At 49.6% G+C, this 19,995-nt stretch overlaps 1 protein-coding gene across 5 annotated transcripts in view; it reads left to right on the top strand.

Moving 5' to 3' along the window:
* The first annotated feature begins 874 nt into the window (after window positions 1-874).
* Window positions 875-19,995, top strand: part of TENT4A (terminal nucleotidyltransferase 4A) — a 109,671-nt gene continuing 90,550 nt past the window's right edge. The window contains exon 1 of one of the 5 annotated variants that reach the window (XM_045003523.1): window positions 875-1,889. In XM_045003523.1, the coding sequence (XP_044859458.1) occupies window positions 1,114-1,889 (776 nt within the window). In that variant the 5' untranslated portion in view covers window positions 875-1,113. The remainder of the gene's footprint in view (window positions 1,890-19,995) is intronic. The other 4 variants (XM_045003524.1, XM_045003522.1, XM_045003521.1 and 1 more) reach the window with 4 other exon arrangements.

Raw genomic sequence — 19,995 nt, 5'->3', positions numbered from 1 at the left:
CAGCTACTATGCCATTGAAAAACTTCAGCATAAGTAAGCTGGTATATTCGAGACAAAGCACTTAAGCATCTGAGCAAAGAAAGGGACCTGCTTCCTTAAAGCCAAAGGAATGTTTGCAACTGTTTTATCTGGGGTGGGGTTGAGCCTTTATTTATCCAAATCTCAGAGTGGGGTTAACCTGAGAGCTCTCTCCAACGTGCCAGCCCATGCACCTTCCTTTACTCACAGGAGGAGACTGAAAAATAGTCCTTGCGTGTGGGAAGTGCAATATAACGCTGACAGCCCAGGCTGTCTTGGGCCGGTGTAGTGTAGGATAGATACTGCTCTGCATAGTACAATCTCCACGTATCAGTAAGTGCTACCGGTAGCACATTAGTAAGCGGAGCGGTATCTCCACTACACCGGCAGCACGGGCTACACGGGGGCTGTTAGGCAGAGCGCTTGGTGGGGGTGCTGCAGAAAGGCTCTCGTGAGTAGGGCGCATGGATCAGTCACGCCGCGGCTGCCGCTAGGATCTGCCCTTGCTGAACACCGCAGAGGGGCAGGCTGTGCCGGGGCGCCCCACGCCGCTGCCCCTCAGGGTGTCAGGGGAGCCCACGGCTGGCGCAGGGAAAACCTCGCAGCAGCAGCCCCGCGAGCCGGGCTCGCTCCGGAGCTACAGACAGTTCCACGCGGCAGTGCGCAAGCGCAGTAGGGCAACCCCCCCCCCCCCTCGGATTTTCTGAACGGTTCCAAAATTCCACGCGCCGGAAGATGCCGAAAGAACGTTCCGAGCCACCTCCCTCAGCGAGGCGGCACCACTCCCAGTGCGCATGGGCGGTTGCCAGGGCGGCCGTATCCAGTGAAGGTTTAAAATCTGCGGCGCATGCGCACTACTGGTTCTGTCTCCGGCGAGGGGACGCCACATTAGGGCAGCGAGCGCCGCGCTTCAGGCAAAGCTGGGCCGGGCCACCCCGCGCGGCCTCCCCCACCCCGGACACGGGGCGCCAGAGCCGGGCTCTCCCTGCCGAGCCTCCCTCCTGATGCCGCTGCCCGCGGCGCGTGTTTAGCGCCGCTCCGGATCCGGCGCCGGGCGGAGGAGCCGCGGCGAGCGGGGCCGGGCGGGCGGGGTGGATGGATCCCCGCGTGGCCTGGATCCAGCCCGAGCAGAAAGGCCCCGCCAATGCGCTGTGGATGCAGATCTGGGAGACCTCGCAGGGCGCGAGCGGCCGTGGCTTCCCGCACTACCTCTGCCTCAACTCCCCGGCGCTGGACCCCGCCGCCTCCCCGCCCGCCGCCCGCGGCCACGCCAGGCTTGGGCCGCCCGGGGGCGACGGCCTGTGCTGCTCCCCGCCGCCCTCGCCCTCTCCCCCGGACCTGCTGACTGGGCTGGTCACCGCCGCCGGCTCCGCGGGGGGCAGCAGCGAGGGAGGGAGGCGTCTGCAGAAATCCCCCTCCGTGTCTTCGTCGTCGTCCTGCTCCTCTGTGGAGTCCGGCACCGAGAGCCCCGGCTTCTCCTCCTCGGGCTCCTGCAGCAGCGGCTCCTCCTGTGGCCGGGCCGGGGCTCGCGGCAGCAGGACTGGACCCGGGGAGTTTTTTAACTTCAACGAGAGCAAAGTGAACAGCGTAAGCGGCCGGTGCCCCGCGCACCAGCCCCCGCAGCCCGCGGGGAGCAGCCCGCACCAACCTCCGCCCGCCTCCCCGCAGCAGCAGCATCAGTATCACCCGGGCCGCAGGAAACGGGAGAATAAAGCTAGCACGTATGGGATGAATTATCTGCTATCCGGCAGCCGGGGGGCCGCGCTGAACAACTGTCCCCGCCAGCAGGCGCTTCGGCAGCCGCTACAGCCAGCGCCGCAGAGCCCCGGCACACCCTGGAAAACCAGGCAATACAGCTTGGGGGTACAGGGGTGAGTACCCCCATCCGGGGGAGGGTGAGCAGCCCCTCCCCAGAGGGGCGAGCATGGAATGGTGGAGAGACGGGACTCTGCCTCTTGTAACCATAAACTGTAGGAAATGTTCTCTTCTCCTGTTGAAGCCAGTTCGGGGGGAAGAGTATTGGCTCCTGCCAGGGGTAGGTTTGGGAGGCAAAAACTAGTCTGGAGCGGGCTCCGAGCCGGCTGTAAAAATAGTAAAAAGGCAGGAGGATTAAATGGGACTCTAATACAATCATTTGCATAAATCACTGCTTTGGGCCCTGTACTGCGATCATACGCATTCGGGTAGCTCCATGCTGGCAGGATAGGCCCTGAGAGAAGGCAGAATTAAATTTGTATGGGCCTTCTTTGGCCATAGACATGAATATTGTAGAGTGGGCATTGGCAGCCAACCAGAAGATCTGTCACACTAGATGGTGGGCCCCGTTTTCCAAATGCGCGAAGGGAAAGGTTGAGATTGAAATGCCATGTCAAAAACACTTTTGGATTAAAGGGGCATTGTAAGGAAATAACTCCATTGTAGTACTGAATGATTTGAAAAGCCATTCTGGGTTCTGAAAAACAATTGTAGATGATATAAAATAATTTATTACGTTGCTTGAAGAGTTGAATTGATGAATGTTTGAATGGAGTTCTCTTTTCTCAAAAATAGGAAAACACTTTAACTAGAGAAGTCTCTACTACTCTGTAATGCATATTTTTCTTAATAGGTTGATATTGCCATTGATAGGCTTTAAGGCCAGAAAGGGACCATTAGATATTGTGGGCTCCTGCAAAACAAGCTGTAGCATTTCACCTAGTTACCCTTGCACTGAGCCCAGTTACCTTTTGAATTAAAGCATATAATGCAAATAAATTAATCTTTCACTTCATTTACTCAGCTTTCCTTCTCTCCAATCAGAAGAAAAAATGTATTTGTAGAAAAAGTATTGAACACACTTTTTTCATATCAACTTTGGAGAAGGGGAATGAATAGTCTTTCATAAACTTATTTTTGGAACATATGAAATCCAGACCTGTTGAATGTAGATAGAAGTAACAGATGTGATTCATTTTTTATAGAAGATTTAGAAAATAGATAAATATCTCTTACTGTGGTTAGTATACAATGAGACAAGGGAGGGGTGACTGAATACAATTTCTAGAGGTACAAAGGATTACACATTAGTAAAGTTAGCTGGATCAAATTAATCTAGCAACAAGAATAACATTTCCTTGGTTGTGTTATGACTCAACAAATTCTGCATCTTGGCAGGGGATTGGACTAGATTGCCCGGAGTTCCTTCTAACCCTGTGATACTGTGACTCAAAGCAGCAGGTTTTCATAATATTGTTCTTTAACAATTTTTGACAAGCACTAAGAGTGTTATTTCTTGTAACTTTAAAAAAGAGCCATACAACTGAATTAAACTGAAATAGTTTCACTTATTTAATTTTCTGGGCCAATTTCAGATTTCTACTGAATGGTATCAGGAGGTAGCCGTGTTAGTCTGTTTCCACAAAAACAACAAGGAGTCCGGTGGCGCCTTGAAGGCTAACCTATTTATTTGGGCATAAGCTTTCGTGGGTAAAAAAAATCTCACTTCTTCAGATGCATGCAATGAAGAAGTGATGTTTTTTTACCCACGAAAGCTAAGATTTATTTGAGCATAAGTCTTTAAGGTGCCACCGGACTCCTTACTGAATGGTGTTTCTAAAACATGTCCTTTTTCTGCACCACCCACACTGACACTTGAAAAATAAAAATTCATTGCATGCACTGAAAACAGATAAGGGTGTTTCAGAAAGTATTCAGTTGTGTTTAGTGTTAGTGCTTTGAATTTAGTTCAGACTTTCTTCATCTTGCAAATGCAATTAGCTCCTATTTCAGTATTTCTTTTTACTCAGTCTCACCATTTGTTAACTGTTTTCTGTCTTTGGGCACATCTGCACTTGCCATTTAAAGAGGTTTTGTGCAAAAACACTTGCCAATGACTTTTTGTGGTGAAACTCAGAAGTTTCACTGCAAAAAGAAAACCACCTCCACAAGAGGCATACAGCTCTTACTGGTGATGCTTTTGCGGTGATGTGCAAGTGGAGACACATCCTTCCCGTTTACACAGCTTTTAGCCTCGAGGATATCCCACAGTGCCTTGGTGACCACTCTGGCCAGCAACTCTGCTGCTCTGATACCAGGTAAACAGACATCAACCCCTCTCCCTGTAAAGCTCCTGGAAGTTTGAAACTCCCCTTCATGTTTTCTTGGCAAGTGCTCACTTATCATTTGGCCAGGTGACAATGCCTGCTCCACCACGCAAATGATCCCCTGCTTGGAGCAATGTTGAGCTACTAGAGCTGATCAGTGTTTGGGGAGAGGAGGCTGTGCAGGGACCAGGATGCCCCCAATCACGCCCCCCCTTCCCACAAGACCCATCGTCAAAATGTAGAGAGCTGCGCTGTGGGATAGCTGCCCTAGAATGGCTGCTACTCATCAGCGATAGAAGTGCTGCTAATGTAAACACAGTCTGATGCCTGAGGAATTAAGTGAGTACACAAACCAGCGCTTTACTTTCACTGGTTCCCTATCACCAGTGAAATTTACAGTGCAAAAACTCTGCAAGTGTAGACATACCCTTAGTGTTAAGTGCTTTATACTCTTCTTTCCCTCTGTTCTGGGTAATTCACTTTTATTGCGTGCAGTGGGAGTGTGTTGTAGGTGTGTTTTTTTTTTTTTTTTTAAAGAACCATGTTACGTTGACATTGATTCTTGAAAGGATGGATGAGATATATACAGTAACATGCTTTGTGCCTATCTCTTTAGACTTGCTGTGAATACTGTGCTGGTAAGTAGGCATTCCACAGATTTGAATAGTCATGTTAATGTAATATAGGAGGTCTATAAAAACTTCTATCAACATAAAGAACTATTCTGGTCATCTCTCATTGTAAATAGAGAAACCACTACAGTAAAAGCTTTTATTTAACTGGCATACTGGGGGTGCCAGTAAATTAAAAATGCTGGCTAACTCAGAGGAACCTGGTGAGGGCAGAGGCATGCCTTTTCCTCAGCACGACGGTGGTGAGATGTGAGGAAGGTGCGCGCCCGGCTCTTCTGCTGTGACTACACCTGGGGTGCCAGCCGAGGGAGGGATGCGGCGATAGAGCAGCTGGAACTGGAGGTATTAGAGCTGGAGAGGCGTCTGGCTGCTAGCCCCAAGGATCCATCCCTCTGCGGAGTGTGCTGGGAGAAGCGAGAGGAGCTCCGGGCCCTCGAGGAGCATTGGGCCTGGGGTGCCTTTGTTCGATCTCACATCTGCCTCCTTCGGGAGATGGATCGCTGCTCCCGCGTCTTCTATGCCCTGGAGAAAAGGAGGGGGGCCAAGAAGCACGTCACCTGCCCCCTGGCGGAGGACAGCACCCCTCTCACGGATCTGGCAAAGATGTGTGGGAGGGCCAGGGCCTTCTATGCAGGCCCTTTCTCCCCACATCCGACCGATCCTAACTCTTGTAGAGTGCTCTGGGACGGACTCCCGATGGTCAGCACGGGTGACCTAGACTGGCTAGAGCTGCCTCTCACTCTGGCCGAGTTCTCGGAAGCCCTCCGTCGCATGCCCACCAATAAATCTCCGGGCATGGACGGGCTGACCGTGGAGTTCTACCGCGTGTTCTGGGACGTCCTCGGCCCAGACCTAGTCACCGTCTGGGCCGAGTCTTTGCAGGGCGGGGTCCTCCCTCTTTCGTGCAGGCGAGCCATGCTAGCCTTATTGCCATAGAAGGGGGACCTCCACAGCTTACGGAATTGGCGTCCCGTCTCACTCCTCAGCACGGACTACAAAATCATAGCGAAGGCCCTCTCGCTGCGGCTAGGGTCCGTGCTGGCGGACATTGTCCACCCAGACCAGACTTACACCGTCCCGGGCTGTACCATATTTGGTAATCTGTATCTGGTCCGGGACCTCTTGGAGTTCAGGTGTCGGAATGGTCTGTCGTTGGCCCTCCTGTCCCTGGATCAGAAGAAGGCATTCAAGAGGGTGGGCTGCAGGTATCTCCTGAGTACTCTGCGAGCGTTTGGCTTCAGACCCCAGTTTGTGGTTTTTCTCCAGGTGCTGTACACTTCCGCAGAGTGTCTGGTCAGGCTCAATTGGTCAACTTCGGGGGAGGAGTGCGGCAGGGCTGCCCCCTCTCGGGTCAGCTGTACTTTCTGGTGATCAAGCCCTTCCTCTGCCTCCTCCTCCACAGGAGGTTGACTGGGTTGGTGCTGCGAGAACCAGAGCTGCAGCTGGTCCTGTCGGCACATGCCGACAAAGTGCTCCTCGTGGTCCAGGACCTGGGCGACTTGGTGTGGGTGGAGGCTTGCCAGGCCGTCTACTCGGCAGCCTCCTCCACCCAGGTCAACTGGGTCAAGAACTCTGGCCTAGTTGTCAGGGACGGGTGGCAGGCGAGCTCCCTCCCACCCGCGCTTCAGGCCATCCGGTGGAGCGCGGGTCCGCTGCTCTATCTCGGCGTTTACCTTTCTGCCACGCATCCGTCTCCGCCGGAGAACTGGCATGGTTTAGAGGGCGGGGTGAGGGCGCGGCTCCGGAAATGGACAGGACTACTCCGGTGCCTCTCTCTTCGAGGGAGGGCACTGGTGCTGAATCAATTAGTCCTGTCCATGCTCTGGTACCGGCTCAACACCCTGGTCCCGGCCCCGGATTTCCTGGCCAACCTCCGGACGGCGGTGCTGGAGTTCTTTTGGCCAGGAACGCACTGGGTCTCTGCAGGGGTCCTCCACCTGCCCCTGGAGGAGGGGGGGCAGGGCCTGAAGTGCCTGCGCACTCAGGTCCACGTCTTCCGCCTCCAGGCCCTGCAGAGGTATGGTGCTGGTAGTCCGGCGTGGAGCGTACTGGCACACGCCTTCCTCCGCCGTTTCCGAGGGCTCCGATACGACCGGCAGCTCTTTTATCTCCATCCGAGAGGTCTTCCGCGAGACCTCTCTGGGCTGCCGGTCTTCTACCAAGACCTCCTCCGGACCTGGAAGCTCTTTTCGACGACCAGGTCCGTGGCGGCCACCGTGGGGGTTGATCTCCTCGCGGAGCCCCTGCTACACAACCCCCAGCTCCGTGTGCAGGTGGCGGAGTCCCCCGCGGTGCGCCAGAGGCTGGTCTTGGCAGGAGTCACCAGGGTCGGAGACCTCCTGGACTACGATCGGGGAGACTGGCTGGATCCCCTGATGCTCGCTCAGCGCATGGGGCTCTCCAGCCCTCGTACTCCCCGGCGCGTACTTCAGGAGGTGAAGGCCGCTCTACTGCCCGCTGCTCGGGCCTACCTCGACCGGGTCCTGCGAGAGGGCACACCCCGCCCACCTTCCACCCCGGGCCCCGTGGACCTTTTTATCGGGCCCCTGCCCCGTGGACCCAATCGACCCCCTCGCCCTTTCACGGCAAGCCGGGTGCCTACTCTGCAGCCGGTTCTGTTCCAGACCGCGCCAAGAAAACATCTGTACACGCTCGTGCTCCACACTCTTCACTACCTCACCCTCGCGTCCCGCCCCGATACAAAATGGCGGGACCTCCTGCCACCTCTCGAGGGTGAGGAGCCCCGGTGGGCCAGCCTGTATTCTGCCCTGGTCCCGAGGCCTGCCGGGGATGTCAGCTGGCGGCTCCTTCACGGGGCCGTGAGCACGGGCGTGTACTTGGCGCGGTTTACCCTTGTCCCCGACACCTGCCCCTTTTGCGGCGTGAAGGAGACCCTGGCGCATGTTTATTTAGAGTGCGCCAGGTTGCAGCCCCTGTTCCGGCTCCTCTTGGCTCGCCTCTTGCGTTTTTGGTTGCACTTTTCCCCTCACCTGTTTATCTATGCACTCCCCATCAGTGGCCCCACAAAGTCGCGAGATCTCCTTGTCAACCTCCTCTTGGCCCTGGCCAAACTAGCCATCTATAAAACCAGGGAGAGGAGGTTGGCCGACGGGATTTTCTGTGGCTGTGGGGCCTATTTCCGCTCCTTTGTCCGTTCACGCATCCGGGCAGAGTTCCTCTGGGCGGCGTCCACTGGCTCCCTTGATGCCTTCGAGGAGCAGTGGGCGTTGTCCGGGGTTCTCTGCTCGGTGTCCCCATCAGGTTCCCTTCGTTTAGCCCTATGACCTCACTCCCGATCCTGTTTTTTTCATTGGTTGTCCCCCGTAATTAGTTAGTATCCCAGACCTGTGGATCCTCCCCTTAGGCTGGGGGGAGGTCCTTTAGCAGTGGGCGGGCAAAGCCCGCCCACTTCCTGGATACTAATAGGACCCGTGCTTCAGGCCATCCGGTGGAGCGCAGGTCAACTGCTCTATCTTGGTGTTTACCTTTCTGCTGTGCATCCATCACCGCCGGAAAACTGGTATGGTTTAATGACAGAGCAGCTCCGGAAATGGATAGGACTACTCCGATGCCTCTCTCTCCGTGGGAGGGGACTGGTGCTCAATCAACTAGTCCTGTCCATGCTCTGGTATTGACTCAATAGCCTGGTCCCAGCCCTGGACTTCCTGGCCCACCTCCGGACGGTGATTCTGCAGTTATTTTGGCCAGGAGTGCACTGGGTCTCTGCAGGGGTCCTCCACCTGCCCCTGGAGGAGGGAGGGCAGGGCCTGAAGTGTCTACACACTCAGGTCCATGTCTTCTGCCTCCAGGCCCTGCAGAGGTTCCTTTATGGTGCATGGAGAGTGCTGGCACACGCCTTCCTGCGCCGCTTCCGAGGGCTCCGATATGACTGGCAGCTCCTTTATTTCCATCCGAGAGGTCATTCGCGAGACCTCTCTGGGCTGCCGGTCTTCTACCAGGACCTCCTCCAGACTTGAAAGCTGTTTTCAACGACCAGGTCCGTGGCGGCTGCCGTGGGGGTTGATCTCCTCGCTGAGCCCCTGCTACACAACCCCCAGCTCCGTGTGCAGGTGTCGGAGTCCCCCGCGGTGCGCCAGAGGTTGGTCCTGGCAGACATCACCAGAGTCGGAGACCTCCTGGACTACGACTGGGGAGACTGTCTGGATCCCCTGACGCTCGCTCAGTGCATGGGGCTCTCCAGGCCTCGTACTCCCCAGTGCGTACTTCAGGAGGTGAGGGCCGCTTTGTCGGCCGCTGCTTGGGCCTACCTCGACCAGGTCCTGCAAGAGGGCATGCCCTGGCCACCCTCCACCCTAGGCCCTCCGGACCTTTTAATTGGGCTCCTGCCCCATGGACCCAACCGCCTCCCCCCCCCACCGTGAGCCGGCTGCACAACTTGCAGCTAGCTCGTTTCCAGACCATGCCAAAGAAACATCTATACACGCTCGTGCTCCACACCCTTCACTTCCTCACCCTCGCGTCCTGCCCCGACACAAAGTGGCGGGACCTCCTGTCACCTCTACAGGGTGAGGAGCCCCGGTGGGCCAACCTATATTCTGCCCTGGTCCCGGGGCCCGCCGGGGATATCAATTGGTGGCTCCTTCATGGGGCTGTGAACATGGGCGTGTACTTGGCGTGGTTTACCCCTATCCCGGATGCCTGCCCCTTCTGCAACGTGAGGGAGACCCTGGCACATAGTTACTTGGAGTGCACCAGGTTGCAGCCCCTATTCCGGCTCCTCACAAATATTTTGTTACTCTTCTGGCTGCACTTTTCCCCTCACCTCCTTATCTATGCACTCCCCATCTGTGGCCTCACAAAGCCACGGGGCCTCCTGGTCAACCTCCTCCTGGCCCTGGCTAAAACAGTCATCTATGCAACCAGGGAGAGGAGGTTGGCCGATGGGGTCTCCTGTGACTGTGGGGCCTATTTCCGATCCTCCGTCCGCTCACGCATTCAGGCAGAGTTCCTCTGGGCAGTGTCTGCTGGCTCCCTTGACACCTTCGAGGAGCAGTGGGCGCTGTCTGGGGTTCTCTGCTTGGTGTCCCCGTCAGGTTCCCTTTGTTTGACCCTTTGACCTCACTCCCATCCCTGTTATCTCATTAGTTGTCCCCTGGAATTATTTGGTTTCCAGGCCCTGTGGAACCTCTCCTTAGGCTGTGGCGGGAGGTTTCTTTAGCAGTGGGCGGGCCAATAGGAACTCAGAGGGAGGAGTTTAAAGTGTGTGTAGGGGGATGCAGGTCATGGGCTGTGGGGCACAGGCTCTGGGAGGGCGTTTGGGTCAGGGAAGGGGCTTAGGGCAGGGAATTAGGGTGTGGGAGTGGGCTCGGGGTGCCAGATGGATGGGGGGTCGCTTACCTCCAGTGGCTCCCTGTCCCTGCTGTTGCTGCTGCCCCTGGCGGAGGCGCAGCCAGGCAGCTCTATGCAGGCATGCTGCCTCCACCCCCTGCAGCTCCCATTGGCTGCAGTTCTCGGCCAAGGGGCTGGGAGCCGCGGAGTCAGTGCTTCGGGATGGGGGACAGAGGCAGCATTCCTGCAGAGCCGCCTGGCTGCGCCTCTGTCAGCAGCAGCTGGGTCGGGGAGCTGCTTGTGGGGAGCTGCTGGAGGTGAGCGCCCCCCCATCCAGCGCCCTGAGCCCCTTGCGCACCCCAACCCTCTGCCCCAAGCTCCCTTCTGGATCCAAACTCCTTTCCAGAGCGCGACCTGAAGCCCCTCCCATGCCCCAGCCCTCTGCCGGCCCCACACCAACTGCACTATAAACCAAACTTTCAGTGCAGATCAGAAATGCTGGTTTATAGAGCTTGCTGGTTGGTGAAGTGCCAGATAAAAGAGCTTTTACTGTATTTGTCTTGCAGCAAGAGTGGAGTAGGTTTGGTGCTAAAGTCTAATGTAGATGGAAATCAAGTATTTTTACCAATACAATAAAAATGCTGCCCAAGTAAAAAATACCGGAACCCTGTCTCTACTATTGCTTATACAGTTGCCATGATCGGTGCAGCGGCATCACAGGTACTAACATTTGCTGTGGAGACAAAGCCATTGAATTCAGTGTGTTGCATGCTACGTATCTGAAGGTAGAATTTGTCTTTTAATCTCTTTAAAGCATTGCAATGATAGAGTATCAGAGGGGTAGCCGTGTTAGTCTGGTTCTGTAGAAGCAGCAAAGAATCCTGTGGCACCTTATAGACTAACAGACGTTTTGCAGCATGAGCTTTCGTGGGTGAATACCCACTTCTTGCATCCGAAGAAGTGGGTATTCACCCACGAAAGCTCATGCTGCAAAACGTCTGTTAGTCTATAAGGTGCCACAGGATTCTTTGCTGCTTCTGCAATGATAGACTGGATCTATTTTGGAAATAGTAGCATTTTACTATCTAAATATTGAACAGCCAATCTGCCTACTTCATTTGTTTTCATAAATGGAGAATGGAATCACTACAGGTGATACCACCACAGGTCTGGTGAAAAGCAGTACACAATCATATTCAATTTATGAAAACATACAGTGAAATGTGAACTCTAAAACTAACGTAACTTAAACATGCTCTGAAATTTCAAATTTATGTTGCTGTATTGTAATTGGAATAATCTCATTACTAGTAACTTAAAAGTAGTAAATGCCTAGCAACAATTGTTGCAATTTCATAATCGCTCTTTTAAAATAACATTTGGTACCTCATTTATAAGGATAGGTATAATGTTCTTACCAGACTGAAAAAGATCTAATAGACTGCCCAAGGAAAAGCCAAAAGTCATTCAGTGTACTCTGCCACTCCTTATTGGAATGAAAGGTTCATTAGGTAGGGTCCTATTAATTCAGATGCCATTACATTCTTATTTTTAACTGTTTATAATTAGGGCCTTACCAAATTCATGACCGTGAAAAACATGTCACATACATTGAAATCTAGTCTCCCCCTGTGAAATCTGGTCTTTTGTGTGCTCCTATACTATACAGATTTCACAGGGGAGACCATTTCTCAAATTGGGGGCGTTTCCCAAATCTGAAGGTGGCTCCTTGCCAGCAGCAGTGCAGAAGTAAGGGTGGCAATACCATACCGTGTCACCCTTACTTCTGTGCATCACTGCCAGCAGCAGCACAGAAGTAAGTATGGTATGGTATGGTATTGCACCTTTTCTTCTATGCTGCTGCCTGCAGAGCTGGGCCCTCAGCAGCTGCTGCTCTCCAGCTGCTCATCTCTGAAGGCAGAGGAGCCACAGCCAGCAGCAGCACAGAAGTAAGGGTAGCAGTACCGCAAATCCCCCCCGCCCCCCATAACCTTGCCACCTCCCCACAACTCCTTTTTGGGTCAGGACCCCTACCATTATAACACCATAAAATTCCAGATTTAAATAGCTGAAATCATGAAATTTATCATTTTAAAAATCCTATGACCATGAAATTGACCAAAATGGACCATGAATTTGGTAGGGCCCTATTTATAGTGGTAGTCCTTGGTCATTTAAGGATTGCTAGTTAACCGGTAAGATCAGAATTTAAGTGCAAGTATTCCAGCAAACTTACATAAGAACTTCTACTGATGACATGGAAGTTCTGGTATGGAAAAAGTGTTCAGTTTTCTGTTTTAGTATTTTAGTCATCTATTGTTACACTTCATTGGTTTGCATTTAGTAGGATTTACGTGTACCATTTATCAAACTTGTGTTTAAAGAGAATTCATATAAAGTATACAGTAAATTGGCCTAATTAAAGCTTGTAAAAATATTCAGTTGCATTTCTCAGATTGCAGTGTTCTAGTCAACAACTTGAATGTTTCAGTGTTAACTAAAATATTACATGGCAAGGCCTAGAGGCTTTTCAGTTAATCAGAAAAGCTTAAAAAAAAAAACAAAAAAAAAAAACCCTACTTACTTATCCCTTAAACATATAGGCTGAAAAAGAAAATCTTCAGCATCATGCAGAAGGTGTCACAATATTCCTTTTCTTGTGACAACACTCCAGAGTCATGGGGTTGTCAAGTGAAGACTCTACCTTAGTACTTTTTGTGAGGATGATCAAATTGTCCAAATACTATTGACAGGAGGAAGGTGATTCCTTACATAGGTTAGTCTCCTACTGTTTAAGGCATTATGAGGCCTCTAGTGCACTGGTTTTCAAAGTTTGGGTTGCGACCCAGTACTGGGTCATGGAGTGCAAGGCACTGGGTTGCCTTGCATGCTGGGCAGTAAAAACTTGTAGTAAAACTAGTAGTCCCTACCTAGAAGTGGCCAGCAGCAGGTCCAGCTGCCGGTGGTAACCCCATGCCTCAACCCTGCGCCCCAATTCCCAGCCCTGAGCCCCCCATCCTGCACCCCAGCCCCCTCATCCCTGGCCCCATCCAAGAGCTCGCACCCGGAGCCCCCTCCTGCACCCCAAATCCCTCAGCCTCCGCCCATACCCCAACCCTCTGCTCTAGCCCATAGCTCCCTCTCACATCCCAAACCCCTCATCCTCGGCTCTGTTGGGTTGCGGGCATCAACGGTTTCCTTCCAACTGGGTCGCCAGAAAAAAAGTTTGAAAACCACTGCTTTAGTGCACTGAAGGGTGAGAAACTCCGCTTTTTCACAATGCAATGGCAATCCACAACTAGTTTTCAAGGCGTTTTATTTAACTTTATAATACATAGATAATTGGAGCCCCTGGTAGAGGCTGTGGTGGTAGTCTAGTGTAGAAGTCATGAAAACAAGGATCACCATGGTGCCTAGAAACAAAAGCTGCAACTTTAGAGCTGAGAAAAATCTGCTTTGGACCACTTTTGAAGGCTAAGCCTACATATTTGGCTTGTAGTTTAATACAGGCACTAAGTTGCTGTCTGCTTTTACAGGCTTTGCTTTAGTTAATGGAAAGCAGCTACTGAGTAGACAAGAACCACCAGTGCTTTCCCTCAATCCAATAGTAAATATAACGTTTAGTTTAAACTTAAGTAAACTAAGGTACTTTTAAACTATAACTCTGACTTTAATTTACTATCTAATTCCTCTAGAAACTAAATTCACATTATGCTGTAGTCCTTTGAATTAGGATAGAACTCAGTGTCTGACCACTCAAATCTATCTTGGCACTTCAATTTATCTCCTCCCAATTAATCCCACATTTCAGCCTGCCTTTGACAACCTTTTAATGTGGCAAGGTGAGTTAGGTAATATCGTTTACTGGGCCAACTTCTATTTGCATAAGACAAGCTTTTGAGCTACACAGAGCTCTTCAGCTGCTTCTTCAGAGCTCTGTGTAGCTCAAAAGCTTGCATCTGTCATCAACTGAAGTTGGCCAAATAAAAATTCTCACCCACCTTGTCTCATGTGACATATTAAGCTAAAACCTTATGGCTTTTTTTTTTTAATATTAAAATCTTCTTCCCAAAACCTCTTCTCTCTAAACCCAGTTCTGCCAGTGTTGGAACATACCATCTCTGTTGTCACTTAGTTTAGTAACCAGGCGGGTGTTAGGTTCCTTCTTCTCCCCACACATTCCCACTTCAAAGATAACTACCATTCTCTCCATTTTTTATACTGTTGAAATTTGAGTCAGATCTTAATTTCCTATTTTGATTATTTTAACCTCACCTTGGCTTCCCTGACATTTCCCCAGTTTGCTTGAGGCACAATTGCTAAGGGGCCAGATCCATAGAAGGACTTAAGTGCTTACTGGCCATTTAAGATGTCTATGTCCAATCTTTAGGTGCCAGTGAAATCGTGAAAACCTTTGCTCAGGTGCTACCCAACCCTATAAGTGCCTAAAATCTCCATATGCTTGTGTTCTTGCCAGTGATCACATGTACAATCACCTCAGTCTCCATTTAAGCTAGTTAGTTATACAGAGTGGAACAGCTTCAGCAGTAGAGCGAGAAACCCACACAAGAATATCCAGTAGTACAGTGGTTGGGGCGCTCCTATGAGGTGGGAAACCAAGGTAAAATCCCTTCTCCACATAATCAATGGGGGAAATGAATTCAGGTTTCCTGCATGCCTGGTGAGCACTGTGCAAAAAGTTGAGAGAAACTATCACCATCTCCTCCCTTCCCCCCTGTGTTTATTGCAAAAAAAAAAAAATGGCTTGGATGCTGAACTCCAGGAGAGGTTCCATGGCTAAGAATACCAAGCAGAGGTAGACACCTCCTTTCTGCTTCGATTTAGGTACCCAATTTCCTAAGAGAGGTGGAGCTTAAGCTGTACCCTTCTTCTTGGTTTTTCCTATTGGCTGTATTAGGTGACTCCCCACTTAGCATGCTGGCTTTTGTGGATCCCCTCTTAGGCACCTGTCTCCATGCACTACAGAGGGATCCAGAGTGCCTAAATCAGGATGTAGATTGCACTTTGTGGCAAGGGACCTAAAGATTAGGTGTAGTAACAATGAATTTCTGTCGTGGATCGGGGTCCAGATCTTTTTCCTATGTGGTCATTTTAACCATGTCACTCTGTTTAAAATTCTCTATTGCCTTCTTTTCCACCATACCAATTTCTTTGCTTTATGTTCTTGCTTTCAAGATCCAGCCTAACTCTGTCCTTCCCTACTTATCAACCCACTTCTATTACTTTGCTGCTCTCCTTTGCAACGCCAATGGTGCCAACTTCTGTGACACCGAACTATGAGAGAGATCCTCCTTAATAAGAACATAAGAACATAAGAAAGGCCGTACCGGGTCAGACCAGAGGTCCATCTAGCCCAGTATCTGTCTACCGACAGTGGCCAATGCCAGGTGCCCCTGAGGGAGTGAACCTAACAGGCAATGATCAAGTGATCTCTCTCCTGCCATCCATCTCCATCCTCTGACGAACAGAGGCTAGGGACACCATTCTTACCCATCCTGGCTAATATCCATTTATGGACTTAGCCACCATGAGTTTATCCAGTCCCCTTTTAAACATTGTTATAGTCCTAGCCTTCACAACCTCCTCAGGTAAGGAGTTCCACAAGTTGACTGTGCGCTGCGTGAAGAAGAACTTCCTTTTATTTGTTTTAAACCTGCTGCCTATTAATTTCATTTGGTGACCCCTAGTTCTTGTATTATGGGAATAAGTAAATAACTTTTCCTTATCCACTTTCTCAACATCACTCATGATTTTATATACCTCTATCATGTCCCCCCTTAGTCTTCTCTTTTCCAAACTGAAGAGTCCTAGCCTCTTTAATCTTTCCTCATATGGGACCCTCTCTAAACCCCTAATCATTTTAGTTGCTCTTTTCTGAACCTTTTCTAGTGCTAGAATATCTTTTTTGAGGTGAGGAGACCACATCTGTACACAGTATTCGAGATGTGGGCGTACCATGGATTTATATAAGGGCAATAATATATTCTCAGTCTTATTTTCTATCCCCTTTTTAATGATTCCTAACATCCTGTTTGCTTTTTTGACCGCCTCTGCACACTGCGTGGACATCTTCAGAGAACTATCCACTATAACTCCAAGATCTTTTTCCTGACTCGTTGTAGCTAAATTAGCCCCCATCATGTTGTATGTATAGTTGGGGTTATTTTTTCCGATGTGCATTACTTTACATTTATCCACATTAAATTTCATTTGCCATTTTGTTGCCCAATCACTTAGTTTTGTGAGATCTTTTTGAAGTTCTTCACAATCTGCTTTTGTCTTAACTATCTTGAGCAGTTTAGTATCATCTGCAAACTTTGCCACCTCACTGTTTACCCCTTTCTCCAGATCATTTATGAATAAATTGAATAGGATTGGTCCTAGGACTGACCCTTGGGGAACACCACTAGTTACCCCTCTCCATTCTGAGAATTTACCATTAATTCCTACCCTTTGTTCCCTGTCCTTTAACCAGTTCTCAATCCATGAAAGGACCTTTCCTTTTATCCCATGACAGCTTAATTTACGTAAGAGCCTTTGGTGAGGGACCTTGTCAAAGGCTTTCTGGAAATCTAAGTACACTATGTCCACCGGATCCCCCTTGTCCACATGTTTGTTGACCCCTTCAAAGAACTCTAATAGATTAGTAAGACACGATTTCCCTTTACAGAAACCATGTTGACTATCGCTCAAGAGTTTATGTTTTTCTATGTGTCTGACAATTTTATTCTTTACTATTGTTTCAACTAATTTGCCCGGTACTGACGTTAGACTTACCGGTCTGTAATTGCCGGGATCACCCCTAGAGCCCTTTTTAAATATTGGCGTTACATTAGCTAACTTCCAGTCATTGGGTACCGAAGCCGATTTAAAGGACAGGTTACAAACCTTAGTTAATAGTTCAGCAACTTCACATTTGAGTTCTTTCAGAACTCTTGGGTGAATGCCATCTGGTCCCGGTGACTTGTTAATGTTGAGTTTATCAATTAATTCCAAAACCTCCTCTAGTGACACTTCAATCTGTGACAGTTCCTCAGATTTGTCACCTACAAAAGCCAGCTCAGGTTTGGGAATCTCCCTAACATCCTCAGCCGTGAAGACCGAAGCAAAGAATCCATTTAGTTTTTCCGCAATGACTTTATCATCTTTAAGCGCTCCTTTTGAATTTTGATCGTCAAGGGGCCCCACTGGTTGTTTAGCAGGCTTCCTGCTTCTGATGTACTTAAAAAACATTTTGTTATTACCTTTGGAGTTTTTGGCTAGCCGTTCTTCAAACTCCTCTTTGGCTTTTCTTATTACACTCTTGCACTTAAGTTGGCAGCGTTTGTGCTCCTTTCTATTTGCCTCACTAGGATTTGACTTCCACTTTTTAAAGGAAGTCTTTTTATCTCTCACTGCTTCTTTTACATGGTTGTTAAGCCACGGTGGCTCTTTTTTAGTTCTTTTACTGTTTTTCTTAATTTGGGGTATACATTGAAGTTGGGCCTCTATTATGGTGTCTTTAAAAAGGGCCCATGCAACTTGCAGGGATTTCACTTTAGTCACTGTACCTTTTAACTTTTGTCTAACTAACCCTCTCATTTTTGTGTAGTTCCCCCTTTTGAAATTAAAGGCCACAGTGTTGGGCAGTTGAGGTGTTCTTCCCACCACAGGGATGTTGAATGCTATTGTATTATGATAACTATTTCCAAGCGGTCCTGCTACAGTTACCTCTTGGACCAGCTCCTGCGCTCCACTCAGGATTAAATCTAGAGTCGCCTCTCCCCTTGTGGGTTCCCGTACCAGCTGCTCCATGAAGCAGTCGTTTAAAGTATCGAGAAATTTTATCTCTGCATTTCGTCCTGAAGTGAAATGTTCCCAGTCAATATGGGGATAATTGAAATCCCCCACTATTATTGGGTTCTTAATTTTGATAGCCTCTCTAATTTCCCTTAGCATTTCATCATCATTATTACTGTCCTGGTCAGGTGGTCGATAATAGATCCCTACTGTTATATTTTTACTAGAGCATGAAATTTCTATCCATAGAGACTCTATGGAACCTGTGGATTCGCTTAAGATTTTTACTTCATTTGAATCTACACTTTCTTTAACATATAGTGCCACTCCTCCCCCTGCACGGCCTGTTCTGTCCTTCCGATATATTTTGTACCCCGGAATGATTGTGTCCCATTGATTGCTCTCAGTCCACCAGGTTTCTGTGATGCCTATTATATCTATATCCTCCTTTATCACAAGGCACTCTAGTTCACCCATCTTATTATTTAGACTTCTGGCATTTGTGTACAAGCACTTTAAAAACTTGTCCCTGTTTATTAGCCTGCCTTTTTCTGATGTGCCAGATTCTTTTTTATGTGACTGTTTATCATCTGATCCGGCCCTTACATTATATTTCTCATTCCTCTGCTCCTGACTATAACCTGGAGATTCTCTATCATCAGACTCTCCCCTAAGAGAAGTCTGTGTCCGATCCACACGCTCCTCTGCAGCAGTCGGCTTTCCCCCATCTCCTAGTTTAAAAACTGCTCTACAACCTTTTTAATGTTTAGTGCCAGCAGTCTGGATCCACTTTGGTTTAGGTGGAGCCCATCTCTCCTGTATAGGCTCCTCCCATCCCAGAAGTTTCCCCAGTTCCTAATGAACGTGAACCCCTCCTCTCTACACCATCGTCTCATCCACGCATTGAGACTCTGAAGCTCTGCCTGCCTACCTGGCCCTGCGCGTGGAACTGGGAGCATTTCTGAAAATGCCACCTTAGAGGTCCTGGATTTCAGTCTCTTCCCTAGCAGCCTAAATTTGGCTTCCAGGACATCTCTCCTACCCTTCCCTATGTCATTGGTACCTACATGTACCACGACCACCGGCTCCTCCCCAGCACTACACATAAGTCTATCTAGATGCCTCGAGAGATCCGCAACCTTCGCACCAGGCAGGCAAGTCACCATACGGTTCTCCCGGTCATCACAGACCCAGCTATCTCCTTGATCTAATTGTACTGTTTACCAGTTGCCTGCAAGTAAGAATATGCAGAGGCTACTTTAAAGAGAAGCTACTTAACAGCAGCCATGGTTCTTGAAGTGTTTCTTCTGCATATTCATGGTATTACCTTAGCTTCCCCTCTGCCTCAGTTTTGCTTTCATAGGACTCTGGGGTTTGGCTGAAGGAATTGCATGTTTGGGGTCTGCATGATCTGTTTAACATCTGGGCTGAACATTCAGTGCCTTAAGGGTACTTTTTCACCTCCAAAGGGCACTTTTCCTAAAGCTCAATAGCACAGTTGTGTGTATTCCACAAGTGTGAATAATCAGAAGTAACTATATGGACAACAGGTTTCAGAGTGGTAGCCTTGTTAGTCTGTATCAGCAAAAAAGAACGAGGAGTACTTGTGGCACCTTAGAGACGAACACATTTATTTGGGCATAAGCTTTCATGGGCTAAAACCCACTTCATCGGGTGCACGCAGTGCAAAATACAGTAGGAAGATATATATATATATATACACACACACACACAATATTAAAAAATGGGTGTTGCCATACCAACTCTAACGAGAGTAATCAATTAAGGTGGGATATTAGCAGCAGGAGAAAAAAATTTTTTGTAGTGATAATCAAGATGGCCCATTTCAAACAGTTGACAAGAAGGTGTGAGTAATAGTGGAAAAATTAGCATGGGGAAATAGTTTTTACTTTGTGTAATGACACATCCTCTCCCAGTCTTTTATTCAAGCCTAATTTAATGGTGTCTGTGTAGTGAGGCGGCCTGGCTCCCGACGGCCCCTGAGAGGGAGGAACCGGAACAGCCACCTCAGTGGGCGGAGCCACCGCCGCCTGTTCCCGCCCCCCGGAAGTCAAGGGGCGGGACAGGAAGTATAAAAGCCCGGCCTCAACACTCAGTTGGAGCCCAGCGGCCGGAGAGGACGGACGCTCCTGTTCGGGCTCCTGCCGGACGGA

Source organism: Mauremys mutica, chromosome 2 (genome assembly GCF_020497125.1).
Source record: "Mauremys mutica isolate MM-2020 ecotype Southern chromosome 2, ASM2049712v1, whole genome shotgun sequence".
Lineage (NCBI taxonomy): Eukaryota > Metazoa > Chordata > Testudines > Geoemydidae > Mauremys > Mauremys mutica.
This window is presented reverse-complemented; position numbering and strand designations above follow the sequence as displayed.